Genomic DNA, 17,535 nt, shown 5'->3' on the forward strand with positions numbered 1-17,535 from the left:
GATTCCGTGTTAGAAAAGCACATAAGAGTTTGATCTCTGATCAACGGGCGCAATAGCCAAGTGGTTAAAGCGGACTGTCAATCTGAGGGTCCCGGGTTCGAATCACGGTGACGGCGCCTGGTGGGTGAAGGGTGGATTTTTTTATGATCTCCCAGGTCAACATATGTGCAGACCTGCCAGTGCCTGAACCCCCTTCGTGTGTACATGCAAGCAGAAGATCAAATACGCACGTTAAAGATCCTGTAATCCATGTCAGCATTCGGTGGATTATGGAAACAAGAACATACCCAGCATGCACACCCCCGAAAATGGAGTATGGCTGCCTACATGGCAGGGTAAAAACGGTCATATACGTAAAAGCCCACTCGTGTACATACGAGTGAACGTGGGAGTTGCAGCCCACGAACGCAGAAGAAGAAGAAGTGCTGGTATAAATATCCATATTAATCAATAAATCGATTCACTGACCATCTCTGTTGGACATGAGGTGCACCAGTCCATTGAGACAGGTGTCAGTCACTTCAGAAATACTGCTGGCACAGCGACCTATTGCCTGGATGGTGGCTGCCGCGAAGTCCTTGTCCGAACTGGTCACATATGTCTGCGCATGCAGCAAAAATGGATTTGTACAGCCAAGTATAAATACATACACATGTAAGTAAACAAACACTGATTCACACACACACACGCGCGCGCACACACACACACACACACCAAACAATGCAATCTTGTAATCAAACAGAAATAGGAAATAACTGAACAAAAGCAAGGCACATGGAATGTCTCTGCACATACAGATAATTTTTATTTGTGGCCTATACAAATAGTATGTTGTTTTTTTCTTTAAAGAAGGAAAAATAATAAAATACAATAACCTGCCCCTTTCAATGTATCTGACATGCTGAATGCCTTCAGCCCACACAGGCACTGTGCTTCTGCACCCATGGACTGGAGCCAAATCAGACAAAAGGCAGTGGAGAAATACTGAAACAAAGGCCCACACTGCAAACCAGTGGGCCTGAGCTGACTGACCTCCCTTTTGACCATCTGTCCTCCAGATATTCTTTCACCAAGTTACTGAGAACTTTTCTGTCACACGAAAGCTTTGAGTGGAACATGGAACATACCTGGAATTCTCTCAAGATGGTAGAAATGTTGGTTTCTGTTGCCAAATTTGTGAGGATCTCCAACTGAAAAGAAAAGAAAATCATCTGATTTAAAAATAAATCAACACATATTACAAGAGCTTTAAACAATCACCATCCTCTTATCTTTATCATGTGTCCTGTAACCAAGGCTAACGTTCCTTCAGTCTACTTGTCTAGACAGAATTCTATGTGGATCATCGGAACGTCAAATCATTTTGTATTTATGAAAAATAATACTAGATTTGCTCTCCTTGCCTGCATCACCCTCCAGCCAGAATTCTTCCGTAATCAAAGAAAAAGACTGTTATCAAATGCACATTCGATTGATGTTAACAAGATACTGTTTTCAACTGTCAAAGACAGACAGTATGTGCACCATGCTGGTATGCTGATGCATTTCCATGCTCAAATGTCCCATCCATTCTTGTATTTTCTAGCAGCAATTTTTCAATGACCTATTTCTGTATTTTATGTCTTGTGAACAAGATAACAATTTTTCCAAATGATCCATCCTCTTCTTCTTCTTCTGCTTTCGTGGGCTGCAACTCCCACGTACACTCGCATGTACACGAGTGGGCTTTTACGTGCATGACCGTTTTTACCCTGCCATGTAGGCAGCCATGCTCTGTTTTCGGGGGTGTGCATGCTGGGTATGTTTTTATTTCCGTAACCCACCGAACGCTGACATGGATTACGGGATCTTTAACGTGCGTATTTGATCTTCTGCATGCGTTTACACACGAAGGGGGTTCAGGCACTAGCAGGTCTGCACATATGTTGACCTGGGAGATCGTAAAAATCTCCACCCTTTACCCACCAGGTGCCATCACCGTGATTCGAACCCGGGACCCTCAGATTGAAAGTCCAATGCTTTAACCACTCGGCTAGTGCGCCCGTCGGATCCATCCATTTCTCTGTATTCTCTGTCTCTTGTGAAGAATGTCGGCTAGGCTCTCAAGGACTGAACAGCATGCTGGGTTTATGTGAAGGTCAATGCTCTTTTTTTCCTCCCATTTCTTCTTTTTTTTAAACAGCAGATGTGGTGTAGTGTGTGGATTAGTTTGCACAGTCTGACAACTCCTTGAAACTCCAGAACGTGACACCAGACTTACCTTCAGCAGCTTGATATGGAGAGGATCACTGGAGCGCACATAGAAACTTTTGAGGAAGGGTTCAAACATCCCCTGCACAACATACAAATCCACACATTACGTTTAAGTAACATACATACCGTGACCCACTAGTGCAGACTCCAGCAGGGGTCTGATTCCTGTCCTGTGCAAACTACTACCTGCCTATGCGGAGAAAATGAAAGTAGCTACGGCTGATAACCTCCCGAAGTAGGTTACCTCCCTTTTGCATCCCTGACTAGCGCCCTCTTTTCCCAGCAGCAATCTTGACTCCTGCTCCTGTGCTCCGCATACAGCTAAGTTTTTTTTGTATTTTCTGTCTATCAATTCTTTTCTTTTCTTTGTATTGAAAAAAAAAAGGTTAAAGGCCCCATAGCCTTTTACCACTATCGGGACAGTGAATTAAAATCCACTGTGTCTAGGGCTTGAAAGAGGAAGGTGGGGCCCAATTCTCTTTAACCTTCCCAAACCAAAGTCTGGTACCTTTCACACCTGGGTCAGGTGAGGAAAAACGGAGTGAAGTGCCTTTCCCAAGGACACACAACACCATGCCGTGATCGCGCCTTAATTTTAGCGCGATTGCCCAATCGAGACATAATTTGACAAAAAACAAGAACGCCAGAGAATCGACAGACAGGCAGAAAATATGAAAAAACTTAGCCGTATGAAGAGCACAGGAACAGGAGTCATGATGGCTGCCAGAAAAAAGGGGAAGTTATCTACTTCCGGGAGGTTATCGGCCGTAGTTACTTTCGTTTTCTCCGCATAGGCAGATAGTAGTTTGCACAGGACAGGAATGTCAGACCCCTGCCGGAGTCTGCATTAGTTGGGTCACGGTTAAGTATGCGTAATTAAATGGGGCTTCAAACCCTGATCACTAGTGACGTCTGGATCAGTTGTGCAACACCAAAACAATTCTGCCATGGTGCCCCTCTTCGTTAATAAACAACAAACTATAACAGTGATTCTGCTCCTTAAAACAAAAGGCACACAGCTCCGAGTCAGTGCTTGCATTCAGGTAAACAACAGGTAATAGAGTCGGGAACCTTCCTTCTTATATTTACCGTTTACCACTGGCCTTGTCAAGATTTGGTCTCTTTTGCTTGTTACCGGCGTAGGAATTCACAAGATTCATACATGACATGTAAACCTTGCCTTATTCTCCAATTATATTGCAATGGAAAGAAATTATCTGTGACCAGCATGTAGCAATGCATATCATCCTCCATGTAGCAAAGTGTAAAGTGACATGAAGCAATGCATACAGCGACACAGCCATGTGTATAGTGACATAATACAGCAAACTGGTCTCAAAGCAAATTACACTAAAACTGGAGCTGTTCACATGCCTGCCAATTAAACTTTTACTGACCAGCTTACTATAAACACACAGAAACTTTATCACATCATTGCTGCCAACACATTTACAACCATCAGAAAACAAATCCAACATAAACAAATTCAGACACAGAACTATGTCTTATGTAACTGACAATCTCTCTCATCTGATGAGCAAAAGACATAGTTTTTTCTTCTCTTAAAGTCTGATGGCAGACTACCAGAATAGAATGGTGACCTGACAGAGGAAGAAATGGACATCAAATTAGCTAGTTATTTTGTAGTTTTTTGTATTTCTTTTTATCATAACAGATTTTTCTGTGTGAAATTCGGGCTGCTCTCCCCAGAGAGAGCGTGTCGCAATACTACAGCGCCACCCATTTTTTTGTTGTTTTTTTCCTGCGTGCAGTTTTATTTGTTTTTCCTATCGAAGTGGATTTTTCTACACGATTTTTCCAGGAACAACCCTTTTGTTGCCGTGGGTTCTTTTACATGCGCTAAGTGCATGCTGCACACGGGACCTTGGTTTAACATCTCATCCAAATGACTAGCATCCAGACCACCACTCAATGTCTAGTGGAGGGGGAGAAAATATCGGCGGCTGAACCATGATTGTGATTCAAACCAGCGCAGTCAGGTTCTCTCGCTTCCTAGGCGGACGCGTTACCTCTAGGCCATCACTCCACATGCCAGGTTACTAGTTTGGATCACACAATGGCCATGCTTTTCTTACTGCCCCTTACATCAGACTGAATAGTTGTTGTCCAGGATCTAATCTTTTGGACCATGACCAAGTGCGCTGGATTACGCGGTTGGTCAGGCATCTGCTAGGCAGGTAAGGTGTAGCATATATGGATTTGTCCAAATGCAGTGATGCCTCCTAGAGTAACTGAACTGAACTGAACTCGGCCATGGTCTGGTGATGGCTTTGATCCTTATCCAAACAGGTGAGGTGAGGATTGTTCTCTCTGTGCAGGCCTGTCAGCTTTAGATGGTTATGGCAAAACTAAAAACTCCAGTATGCATCCACTTCCAGCGAAGCAGTGGGAGAAAAAAGGTCATACATCTGAAAGCCTGCAGAACATGACAGCTACAATTTATGAATGCTGCAGATAAAGACAGGTACGTGAACACAGAAAACATTCTTTAGAGGGAAAACGAAAAGGGACATTAGCTAAATGAGATCAAAACAGGAACATTAGCCCAATGAGATCAGAACAGGAACATTAACCAGATGAGATCAGAACAGGAACATTAGCCAGATGAGATCAGAACAGGAACATTAGCCAAGTGAGATCAGAACAGGAACATTAGCCCCATGAGATCAGAACAGGAACATTAGCCAGATGAGATCAGAACAGGAACATTAGCCAAGTGAGATCAGAACAGGAACATTAGCCCCATGAGATCAGAACAGGAACATTAGCCAAGTGAGATCAGAACAGGAACATTAGCCAAGTGAGATCAGAACAGGAACATTAGCCAAGTGAGATCAGAAAAGGAACATTAGCCCCATGAGATCAGAACAGGAACATTAGCCCCAGAGATGAAAACAGGAACATTAACCAGATGAGATCAGAACAGGAACATTAGCCAAGTGAGATAGAACAAGAACATTAGCCCCATGAGATCAGAACAGGAACATTAGCCAAGTGAGATCAGAACAGGAACATTAGCCAAATGAGATCAGAACAGGAACATTAGCCAAGTGAGATCAGAACAGGAACATTAGCCACATGAGATCAGAACAGGAACATTAGCCACATGAGATCAGAACAGGAACATTAGCAAGGTGAGATCAGAACAGGAACATTAGCCAAGTGAGATCAGAACAGGAACATTAGTCACATGAGATCAGAACAGGAACATTAGCCAAGTGAGATCAGAACAGGAACATTAGCCACATGAGATCAGAACAGGAACATTAGCCAAGTGAGATCAGAACAGGAACATTAGCAAGGTGAGATCAGAACAGGAACATTAACCAGGTGAGATCAGAACAGGAACATTAGCCACATGAGATCAGAACAGGAACATTAGCCAAGTGAGATCAGAACAGGAACATTAGCCACATGAGATCAGAACAGGAACATTAGCCCCATGAGATCAGAACAGGAACATTAGCCAAGTGAGATCAGAACAGGAACATTAGCCACATGAGATCAGAACAGGAACACTAGCCACATGAGATCAGAACAGGAACATTAGCCACATGAGATCAGAACAGGAACATTAGCCAAGTGAGATCAGAACAGGAACATTAGCCACATGAGATCAGAACAGGAACATTAGCCACATGAGATCAGAGTGGTATAAGTTTGAAATGCAGCTACTACTTTTTGTATATTTTTCAAACTGTTCAATGGTGCAACTGTAACTTATTTTGCTGAACAAAAAGTAAAGCAATTCCAAGAGGAAGAAGATTAAATAAATAATGGTGACTGACAACCTGACTTTTCAGTTCTGTCTCAGTGTGATGAAAGCCCTCCACTGACAAGCACAATGGCCGACAGCAGTCAAAGGGTTAACCAAAAGTGTGGCGTATCAATGAGCTCACAAGCTCTCCCCACCAAAAACATCCCAAGCTGCATACAGAAATAAGAAGAAGAAGAAAGAATGTTATCACCAACAGGGAAATCTGTTGTGACAAGAAAGAGAGCAATACTATAATCAGTACAATGCTCACCTTTCTCTTTGTGGTCATGGTCGCCACATTACTCAGGACAACATACTGTATCTCCCTGCACACACAGTCATTGTTTTTACCATGACATTTTTTTTTTTTTTTTAAGCAATACTGTTCAACAAAGATTATTTGTAATTTTCATGTCCATCAATCAAACCTATCTAAACGTGTGTGTGTGTGTGTGTGCACGCGCGTGTGCATGCATGCGTGTGTGTGTGCATGTGCATGCGTGTGTGTGTGTGTGTGTGCGTGTGCATGCGTGTGTGCATGTGCATAAGTGTGTGTGTGTATGCGTGCTTGCATTCATGTATGTATGTATGTCTTCATCTGTGCGTGTATGCACATGTGTGTGCACATGCATGTGAGTGTGACAGAGTGAAGCTATTTACAGCATTAGCAAAGCTGCATATGTGAAGCATAGCCAGAAACAAGAACTGGGTAGGGAGATAAAAGCACATGCACAGAAAGGGTAATAGCTTTTTGACCCAGAGTGAATGGAAACAAGACCGCTTGGTTCTGGCTTCTGATCCAGGTATGCACTGATAAAGGACAGCAGTCTGGACAGTTTGACAAATTCAGTCAGCTCACCGATCATGTGTGTTGAATGAGCACACCTTGAGGAAGATTGTAATTCGGTTCCAGGAAAACCAGCTGGTTTGGGATTGTCCTCTTGTCAGGGATGTGAGATATAAACGAGTCTTCTTCTTCTTCTGCGTTCGTGGGCTTCAACTCCCATGTTCACTCGTATATACGTGAGTGGACTTTTTACGTGTATGACCGTTTTTACCCCGCCATGTAGGCAGCCATACTCCGCTTTTGGGGGTGTGCATGCTGGGTATGTTCTTGTTTCCATAACCCACCGAACGCTGACATGGATTACAGGATCTTTAACGTGCGTATTTGATCTTCTGCTTGCATATACACATGAAGGGGGTTCAGGCACTGGCAAGTCTGCACATACGTTGACCTGGGAGATCATAAAAATCTCCACCCTTTACCCACCAGGTACCGTCACCGTGATTCGAACCCGGGACCCTCAGATCGAAAGTCCAACACTTTAACCAATCGGCTATGGCGCCTGTCAAAAACGAGTCATATCACTGGGCATGGTTGTGTGTAAAAGCGAACAGGTCTCGAAAGAGACATCAAGTTAGGTCATCGGTGTAACAGAGGAGCTGCAAAAAAAAAAAAAAAAAAAAGAGCAGATATTGAGGTTATAAACCCAAGGAAAAAACAGTGGCCAGCTGAAGCAGCAGACAGACACAGTGATCATCCCAAAGCCTTACTGGTGACTCCTCAGCAGACGGATCAGACTCTTGGCCACGATGCCCACCTCTGCCTTGGGGGCACAGTGGTGGTACAGCTGGGCCACCGCCATCACCACCTGTAACAACAACGACGTCTGTTAAAAGGTCTTGGGTTCGTTCACCAGGACAAATTTCGCATGGGTCATTCTAAACATTCTGTGGGGTTTGTCTAGTAAAACTATCTAAAAGAGTGAACCTACAGTGGAGCGGAGATGTGTTTGCCTAAGAAGCGAGAGAATCAGAGTACACAGGACTGAAATCCACAAGAACTTGGGTGGTGGTCTGGACACATCTTTCAGATGAGACAATAAACCATAGTCCACTGTGCAGCATTCAGTTTGGCACATGAAAGAACCCACAGCAACAAAAAGGTTCTCTCTGGCAAAATTCTGCAGAAAAATCCATTTGATAGGAACACAAAAAGAAAAAGAAAACAAGAGAGGCAAGGCCTTCAAGACTCACTTGTGATACACTTAAAAAAATCCAAGCTTTTTATGTATTGACTATAATTTCAAATTGTAATGTTTAAGATTAGAAAGATCAATTTAAAGCAAATTAAGTCCCCTAGCATTAATTACAGAGTAATTTCCCTTCTTTACTATCTGCACCAAAACGTTTGCAAAATAAATAAAACTTCCATGCTTATCAAAAGAAGTTCCTGTTTGAACAAAAAATGATAATAATGACTGCTCTAGTTGTTGGGTCAGAATATCAGATCAAAATGCCAAGTTTAGAGAATACAAAAAATATAAATGTAACAGTAAATGCAGTTTGCATATAATTAAGCTTCATTTTTTTTTTTTTGTGCCCATCCCAGAGGTGCAATATTGTTTTAAACAAGATGACTGGAAAGAACTGAATTTTTCCTATTTTTATGCCTAATTTGGTGTCAACTGACAAAGTATTTGCAGAGAAAATGTCAATGTTAACGTTTACCATGGACACACATACACACACACACAGACAGACAACCGAACACCGGGTTAAAACATAAACTCACTTTATTTACACAAGTGAGTCAAAAAGATATGTCTAAATATGAAATTGAATATGTTGTAATTTACATGCTTATGAACAAACCACCCTTTGCTTTATTTACTGTTAATATTTTAAGCAAATCATGGACCAAGTCTGATATGTCCAGTTACAAATTTTAATGTGTTGTAATTTTGGACGTTTACAAACATACTCCTGTTTACTATTAGGACTCACAGCAAATCATGGACAAGTCTGTCAGTGGCAAAGACCACTAGACCAAATTTGATATGCCTAGATACAAATTTTAATGTGTTGTAATATGGTTGTTAACAAACATACTGCAGTTTGCTTGTTTATAGATACAAATTTTAATGTGCTGTAATTTGGATGTTTACAAACATATACTGTTTGCTTGTTTACTGTTTAGACTAAAAGCAAATCATGGGCAGGTCTGTCAGTGGCAAAGACCACAGGACCAAGTGTGGTATGTCTACATACCAATTTTAATGTATCATAATATTTGGATGTTTACAAATATACTACTGTTTGCTTGTTTACTGTTAGGACTCACAGCAAATCATGGACATGTCTCTCACCGGCAAAGACCACTGGACCAAGTCTGGTATGTCTGGATATAAATTCTAACTGTAACTGGGATGTTTACAAACATACTACTATTTGCTTGTTTACTGTTAGGACTCACAGCAAATCACGGACAAGTCTCTGAGTAGCAAAGACCACTGGACCAAGTCTGGTATGTCTAGATATAAATTCTAATGTGCTGTAATTTGGATGTTTACAAACACTACTATTTACTTGTTTACTGTTAGGACTCAAGCAAATCACGGACAAGTCTCTGAGTAGCAAAGACCACTGGACCAAGTCTGGTATGTCTAGATATAAATTTCAACTGTAATTTGGATGTTTAAAAACATACCACTGTTTGCTTTTTTACTGTTAGGACTCACAGAAAATCATGGACAAGTCTTTCAGTGGCAAAGACCACTGGACCAAGCCTGGTATGTCTAGATATAAATTCTAAGACCACTGGACCAAGAAGGGTATGTCTAGATATAAATCTTAATATCTTGTAATTTGGATGTTCACAAATATACTACTGTCTGCTTGTTTACTGTTTGGACCAATAGCGAATCATGGACAAGTCTCTCCGGGGCAAAGACCACCTATTCTCCCCTCTGGACCTACAGCAGAGTTGCGACTGTTGAGCAGAGGCTTGGCCTGTCTCAGCAACAGGCGATGGTCAGGGTCCATGATGTACGGGGCCTTCTTCACCTCCCCCTTTGCATCCCCCTTCCCTGCCTCCTCCTCCTCGTCCTCTTCATCCTCCTTGCCAGAGCTCTCGTAGAATGGACGCTCCTCTTCTTCCGCTACCTCCTGTTTCAGAATCAGGACTTTTTGAAATTAAACATTAATTGCTCGTTTATTTCTGTGAAAAAAACTTTAATGCCAAGCAATCTAAATAATAATAATGATACCAAAAATAGAATACGAAAGTTCGTTTGTTTAAATGTTTAATGTTGAGGTAGGCAAAACAACAGAAATAAAATACACCACCACATCATATTCTCTATATGTTTATTAAATATCTGATTCTTATATGACAATAAATTGCTTTAAGAAAAACCCACTTGAACGTACTTCATCAAATACAGCTTTAAAGTGATATCCCATTATCCCAATTCCACCCAGGGGATCACCACCTTGATGTGCCTCAGTAACACAGAGAGCTATGATGGCTGAAGCCTTACGGTTCTGGTAAGGCAGTAGTTTCCTGGGTTACTTCATTCCTAAGTGTCACCAGAGTTTTATCTCTGGTTTTGGCTTCTGTGACAAATGACAAAGGGTAGAGGACAGACAAAAAGTCATCAACCAGCCAACTCTGGGTTAAGAGGTTAGGCAGAGCTGACAACTCTATAAAAAGGAAATTTTCTGTCTAAAATTGCGTTTAAATAACATACTTAACCGTGACCCAACTAGTGCAGACTCTGGCAGGGGTCTGACATTCCTGTCCTGTGCAAACTACTATCCGCCTATGCGGAGAAAATGAAAGTACTACGGCCGATAACCTCCCGGAAGTAGGTAACCTCCCCTTTGTCCTGCTGGCTAGCGCCCTCTTTTTCCGGCAGCCATTATGACTCCTGTTCCTGTGCTCTTCATATGGCTAAGTTTTTTCGTATTTTCTGTCTGTCTGTCGATTCTCTGGCGTTCTTGTTTTATGTCAAATTTTGTCTTCAAACAGGTCACATAATTATATGGTTCGACTATAAAACACTCCATTTGTCACAGAAGCCAAAAGCAGAGATGAAACTCTGGTGACACGTAGGAATGAAGTAAACCAGGAAACTACTGAAAAGATCCAAAAAAAGGAATGGCTACATCTGGGGGAAGCTAGCTGAGACAGGGATGCTAGCTGAGACAGGGAAGCTAGCTGAGACAGGGCTGCTAGCTGAGACAGCACAAGACAGGCAGCAGTGGAGATCTTTGGTGGCAGCCTTACGTGCCACAGGGCACAAAGAGGATTCAGCAGCAAGCATTTAACCAAATCAGCAGGTTTTTGGCATCCATATAAACAATTACACAATCAGCCAAAGATAAGCACTGACAAGATGTCTGCTTCACCCCTACAAAACACCACACTGAAAACAGAACTTATCAGCACTCACGTTGGCATTGGGATTGATGAACTGGGTACGGGCGTAGCGTGTGAGCGTGTTGATGATGACAACTTGCCCCCACTCCTCCACATCCACCAGCAGATTACACAACTTGCGGTAATTCTTGTGGATCAGGTCGATGCGCTCCGGGCAGATCTCCTCAAAGGCTTGGATAGCACTCCCTGCCACCAGCTGCAAATCAATAGTCACATGGTCAAACAAATAGAGTACCTGGCTGCAAATCAATAGTCACATGGTCAAACAAATAGAGTACCTGGTTGCAAATCAATAGTCACATGGTCAAACAAATAGAGTACCTGGTTGCAAATCAATAGTCACATGGTCAAACAAATAGAGTAACTGGCTGCAAAAGCACAGCATCATCAAACTAATATCGTAGGTTAGCCAACAAATACTGATTCTGCACATACAGATGCAACCAGAGCAGGCTGCAGACTAAGCTTGGAACAATAAACTGAATGTCATACTGCACACAAAAATTCATGCTTATTTGTGTGCATTGAATCTTGGGGATAAAGGAGTTCAGCATCTGGATATACATTCAAAGCTACCAGAGCATGGCTGTCTTCACCATCTTCTGTCACTGTCATACACTCAGGGTGTCAAGGAACGCAAGTGTATTGGATTTTATCATGCTTTCTGAAGGTGTTCTCACCTCATAACAGTGAATCACTTAACCTGAGGTGAGGAAATTACACACAGAACTCCTCTCCACAATGATTCCCTCTCCCATCACGGATAGGTGTTTTTAACTGTTCTGCATCTCTTCACATTTACTCCCTATAAAATGTGACTTATTACTGACTTATAAGTGATTTACCAAGATCTAGTGGACTTGTGACAAAACTAGAGGATATTTTGATTTATTCTTAAAGCACAATGCTCAGATTAGCTGATGCTGCTACACCAACCCTCAATCCCATTTGGACATGTGAGACTTGGGTACAGTCATTCTTATGTTGCGAAGTGATATCTGGGAACAGCTGTATTTGTGCTGTACTATCTATATGATCATAATATCTCCTTGCAGACCAGGGTATGCTCCTTAACACTTTCTCTCCCACTCATGGCTTTTGATATGGATCACTGACGCTTTGAAAGTACAAAGGATGCACTGCACATTCACTGAGCGGGCCCCTGGGATATAAAATTTGTTCAAATGAACACAAAAAAGTGAAAATGTTGTATGGAAGCTTCAGTTTGACTTCAGGTTCGTCTGCTACGAGGAGGTTTCTTTCGCTTCACCATTCCTTGGCCTGAAAACCTGGACAATTATGACCAGGATATATGCCTGCCTTGGTATATGTGCAGCAATGCAAGTGCGATAATAATGTGCAGCATTAGAGTGACCCTCTGAAGGTAGTCTGGGAATCCCATGACTTATGGTACAAGATTCTGGAACCCCCAAGATTTTTCATCTGTCAGAAGCCCTGCTACTAATCACCTGATTCAAGCTGGATAAAGGTATAGTTGTACTCAATGGGGTCTGGACTTAAAACCTAATTCAAGCTAGATAAAGGTACAAATGTACTCACTGTGGTCTTGTCTCCCAGCAGTCGCTCCAACACCTCAATGAGCTGGTCTTTCGTTTCAGGGTCCAGGCTGCAATACCCAAAACTTCAAAGTGCACTATTAGAGCTTTACTTGTATCCTGTGGCATTTCTTTCTCAGAAACAGTGACTATCATGTTTGAGTGGATTGAAATAAAAGCTGTGAGTTCTGAAGTGTGAGAGAATATCATTCATTTGTGTGATACAGAAACAGACAAAATAAACATGCCTCTAACATGCACTGATATGTTCATCTGACTTAGCATCTTGTGGAGTGAGCAAGAGGGAGAGTGAATTTGTGTGTGTAAGTGCATGCGTGCATGCAATCGTGCATGTGTATGCATGTGTGTGTGTGTGTGTGCATGTATGTGTGTGTGTGTGTGTGTGAGTGCGTTTGTATGTGTAAGTGCACGTGTGCATGCATGTTTTCATGCTTGCTCATGTGTACATATTTCTGGTGTCCTTTCATAAACATCTACGAGTCAGGTCAAAAATGTTTAGAACTGAGCATGTTTCCACGACCACTGATGTAGGTCAGAATAAGGTAATTACTGAATGTTTTCATTTCCACTGTAGTTGTTTTTTTAACCACCACCCCTCCCCCTCTCTAGGGAGTGGTAAGTCTCTTACTCTCACATAACATAAATTCATAAAGAGAGAACAAACAAAATCCATGTCAGGATCAGGATCAGAAATATACACCAACATTTTGGCAAAAATTCTTAAAAAGAGAGAGAGAGAAAAAAAAAGTGCAAGAATGTTCCCACTATTTCTGTACTAAATGTTTACCATGAATTGAATGAAAGATTTGCCATAACGCCAAATAAAGCATGCAAGATCTATTTTGAAAGTTACAGTAAGATAAAAACAACAACAAATATATGCAACACCATCTGCAAACATACATTACTACAGTCAAAGGCTGCTTCCAGGTTTAACCACTGCTTATGGTAGCTGTTTGTCTTTTGGTTCCCACCATGGCCCGAGATAAACTGGGGGCAAATAGTGAAGTGAGACCTCAGAACTGTGAACAAACTCGACATGACACCAGCAAACTGGTTGAGGACCGTGGAGAATGGAGCACTTTAGACTGCCTCAAGCATCCAAAGATGCAGGAACATCTTAGTCAAAGTTAGTCTAAAATCCACCCATTCTCCTCACAGATAAACACCCCGAGAGATTTGTCTACGCACAAGATTCAGCGCTATATAAGTACCATTATTATTATTTATTATTATTATAAACACCGCTTTCACTCTCTCAGCTTAACTGACAAATACTAACCTGTAGAGCTTGGGAATGGCATGAGCGGCAGTCTTCCTGACGTAAGGGGACATGTCCATCACAGCCTCTTTGATGGCCAGCATCATGATGGGGGCGATGACCGGCACCCGGATACTGGACAGTACCCGCAGTGCACTGGCCCGAATTAACTGATTGGGGTCCTGCACACCAATCACACATTGCAAACTTTTCTTCTTTTTCTTTGTTTTGGTGAAACATTCAACACCTTCTACAGTCCTCCGGCTGGATGCTTTTTACTTTTGTTTTTTTAATTGATAATTTTCAAAATCTGTTAAAAACATATTAATATTTTAGTAGCAAATACATGTATATAATGATGATAAGAAAAGCTTCGCCTGTTGAGCCTGGAAAGAAAACAAACACTGAAGCAGGAATGAATCACAGACAGAAAAGTCTGAGGTAAAACTGACAGACAATAGCTAAGCAGAGGGTTGATTTCATGATCAAAATACCTTTGTCCCACTTTGAAACCTACAAGGCTTTGTACTTAATACAGAAATACTGTGTTCTTGTGATATCCTTAAGTACAATGTGCAGAGTTTGTATACTTGTCAGATGACAAACACACCTGTTGATATTATACTGCAACGACACTGTAATTACTTACACTGGTCAGACAAATGCTTTCACTTGCTAAAAGAATATTCCAAAGGTTGCATGTTGAAAAGACATACAGTAAGAATGAGGGTGCCTGTGACTATTCCCAACAACAAACTCTGAGAACAAACAAGGTATTTTTGAATCAGGCATATACATCACTCCTACAGACAACACAAATAGGTCATTTCCAGATTAACTCCACTGTTATATTCCAAGGAGTAAAAAAATACCCAAACTCCACAAAGTGCTCCATACCTTGAGAGCTCGCTGGAAAGTGCTGATAGACAGTAAAGCCAGGTCCTGTTGCTCTTCAGCATACCGAGTCAGGTATACATACACCAGCTTCTTGATCTGATACATCAAAAACATTTCTTTAAACTGACACAGACGCACTTAAGCATATATGCACACATAATTAATCATAAGTTTTGCACATGTAGACTGTACACAAGTTTAATTATCAAAACTTTTATAAATCACACACACAAAGGCATGACGCACATCCATGTGATTCTCGTGAACAAGCGCAAATATGACTTTTATTTCCTGACCATAAACTTGAAGACAAAATTTAAAACTACATTAAAAAAAAAAAATATATATATATATATAGCATAACTGGTTTTAAATGCACATTACCTCCAAATTCTTGGAAACAACATTTTTCACAACAGCTGGAAACAGCTCTGATGCATCTTTTCCTTTGGCCACCATCTGAGGACAACAAAACATAAACCTTAATCCAAATACAACTTTTCTGCTGCACTGCGATATACTAAAATGTAATACAATATTTGGTTAAGTCACAGAGTATGGACAATGGTAAGGTTCAGAGTATTATAGTATATACTTTGCTGTGTATGAAATAAGGCAACATATTACAAAATAGACGCAACGAGGTGTTGAATTTATTACAGAAGTAGTAAAAGTAAAACACAAAATACAAAAGAAATATTTCAACAAGTTTCAATTTGATCTTTTTTTTTAAAAACAAAAAGAACAACAACTGCTAAATCAGTAAATAATAAGTTGTTTTCTTTTCAGCACAACAACTGAAAAAATTACTAATAGTACTATGAACCTATCCATCATGACACCCGAACATACAGATGGCATGATCATAGCCATACTGGTTATGGACTATGCATGCTTCGAACGTGGTATATTGCATTTCAACCTCTGAATATTGACTGAAATCATATAAAACTCATTGAATTTGAAGTCAACAGTATACTGGCACTATAAAACTCATACCTGCACCTAAATTGACAATGAACATTGCATTACTACATTGTTCATGGTAATTAGAATGCTGATATCAGCAAAACTGAAACAACATAAGAAAGCAGAATCTGACTATTCAAGAGCTCAACAGCAACTGCAATGTTACAAGAGTAGATGACATTCATACATGCAGCCAGAACAAAAGCCTTTCTTTTTTATATATAAATATCTGCACTGAGCACTGGTTAGCAAACCATTTGCATATTTATTATTTTCTACACACTTACAAGTTACCTGTATATTGTTCCTCCAGGGCAAAGTCATGACAATCACCAGGGAAAAAAAAACCAAATCAAAACAACTTGTATGAATTGTATAAAAGCCTCACTACCAAGTGGTCCACAAGAGTCACATAACCATTGCGAAACCTTTTCTTGCAAAGCTCCCTGTTTGATACAAATTTATACATCTAACTTCTAACCAAAAACACAACTGAACTGGCACTCACCCCAACGACTCTCTTCATAGCTTCCAACTTCAAGGCATCCTTGTTGCTATCCAGCATCTGTTTGAGATCTTCATGTCTGTAACACATATAGAATTTAGGTCTGGTTCTGGACACTAAAGGTCATTTGACTGGTACACCACAAAATCAATGGTTCATTTTTTAAATTAATGGGCCAGGAAAAACAGCCACTCAATCAGCCTGCACCCCCATCGGGCCACCCCCAAAAATTGTAATTAAATTTGTGCTTTGTCCACTGCATTTAAGAAAAAAAAGGATAATAATAATATGTGTGTGCCACCTGTGTGTGTGTGTGTGTGTGTGTGTGTGTGTGTGTGTGTGTGTGTGTGTGTGTATGTGTGTGTGTGTTTGTGTGTGCAACTGCATGTGCTGTACTGTTATGTGTCACATAATAAAATGTTTATGTTTTGTGAACATTGTGGACTCCATGGAGATATTTATGGTAATCGAAAATCATATGATTACTTTCATCATAAGCCAAGACGAAGACAGGTGGAACTGAGAAATGGAAGAGCTATCTGCAAGGAATATGGACAGCCGGCTAATGGTGATTACAGATACACACACCAACAGGTCTCTGCCGGATCTGAAAGAAACCATTCGACTGCATCATCGATGTAATCAGAATCCCTCTATTTTCTTCCTTGTGACCAGTCTTGTGATCGCAGTGTCGGTCTTGGCCAAATAGTATCACACTCACACTCAGTCAAACGTGTGACAGTGTAAGAAACAACATCACTAACATCTGATCACCTTTTGAAATCGGTAGTGAAAAAACCACTGCTTGCAGGGTCTGTGCTGATGTCAGCCTCAGCGCTACCAGTTGAGCTTGGAGGCTTTTCATTAGCATACGACTGTTGAAATCCGTTACCAGACATTATTTCACACTTCTGAGGTCTGTCCACAACACCTCTTCTGCTACACCAGAAAACCGGAAGTCATGAGGCGTATGTCATGAATATGTAAATGAGACACGTTTTTGCACTTTCTCCTTCTTTATTCGTCATTTTATTAAACAAGCCCCAGTCTGAATGGTTAGACTATTGA

General features: G+C 41.1%; 1 protein-coding gene across 2 annotated transcripts in view; it reads right to left on the reverse strand.

The window, feature by feature from the left end:
- The window catches only part of LOC143296932 (AP-3 complex subunit beta-2-like), a 43,225-nt gene extending 25,791 nt beyond the window's left edge, over positions 1-17,434 (reverse strand). The window contains exons 1-13 of one of the 2 annotated variants that reach the window (XM_076608960.1): positions 17,242-17,434; positions 16,471-16,546; positions 15,378-15,452; positions 14,994-15,089; positions 14,118-14,278; positions 12,819-12,885; positions 11,272-11,454; positions 9,794-9,982; positions 7,589-7,686; positions 6,303-6,357; positions 2,261-2,332; positions 1,128-1,190; positions 469-601 (exon numbers count right to left, since the gene is read on the reverse strand). In XM_076608960.1, the coding sequence (XP_076465075.1) occupies positions 469-601; positions 1,128-1,190; positions 2,261-2,332; positions 6,303-6,357; positions 7,589-7,686; positions 9,794-9,982; positions 11,272-11,454; positions 12,819-12,885; positions 14,118-14,278; positions 14,994-15,089; positions 15,378-15,452; positions 16,471-16,546; positions 17,242-17,366 (1,393 nt within the window). In that variant the 5' untranslated portion in view covers positions 17,367-17,434. The remainder of the gene's footprint in view (positions 1-468; positions 602-1,127; positions 1,191-2,260; positions 2,333-6,302; positions 6,358-7,588; positions 7,687-9,793; positions 9,983-11,271; positions 11,455-12,818; positions 12,886-14,117; positions 14,279-14,993; positions 15,090-15,377; positions 15,453-16,470; positions 16,547-17,241) is intronic. The other variant, XM_076608959.1, reaches the window with a different exon arrangement.
- Between the last annotated feature and the right edge of the window lie 101 nt (positions 17,435-17,535).

Source organism: Babylonia areolata, chromosome 22 (genome assembly GCF_041734735.1).
Source record: "Babylonia areolata isolate BAREFJ2019XMU chromosome 22, ASM4173473v1, whole genome shotgun sequence".
Classification (NCBI taxonomy): Eukaryota; Metazoa; Mollusca; class Gastropoda; order Neogastropoda; family Buccinidae; genus Babylonia; species Babylonia areolata.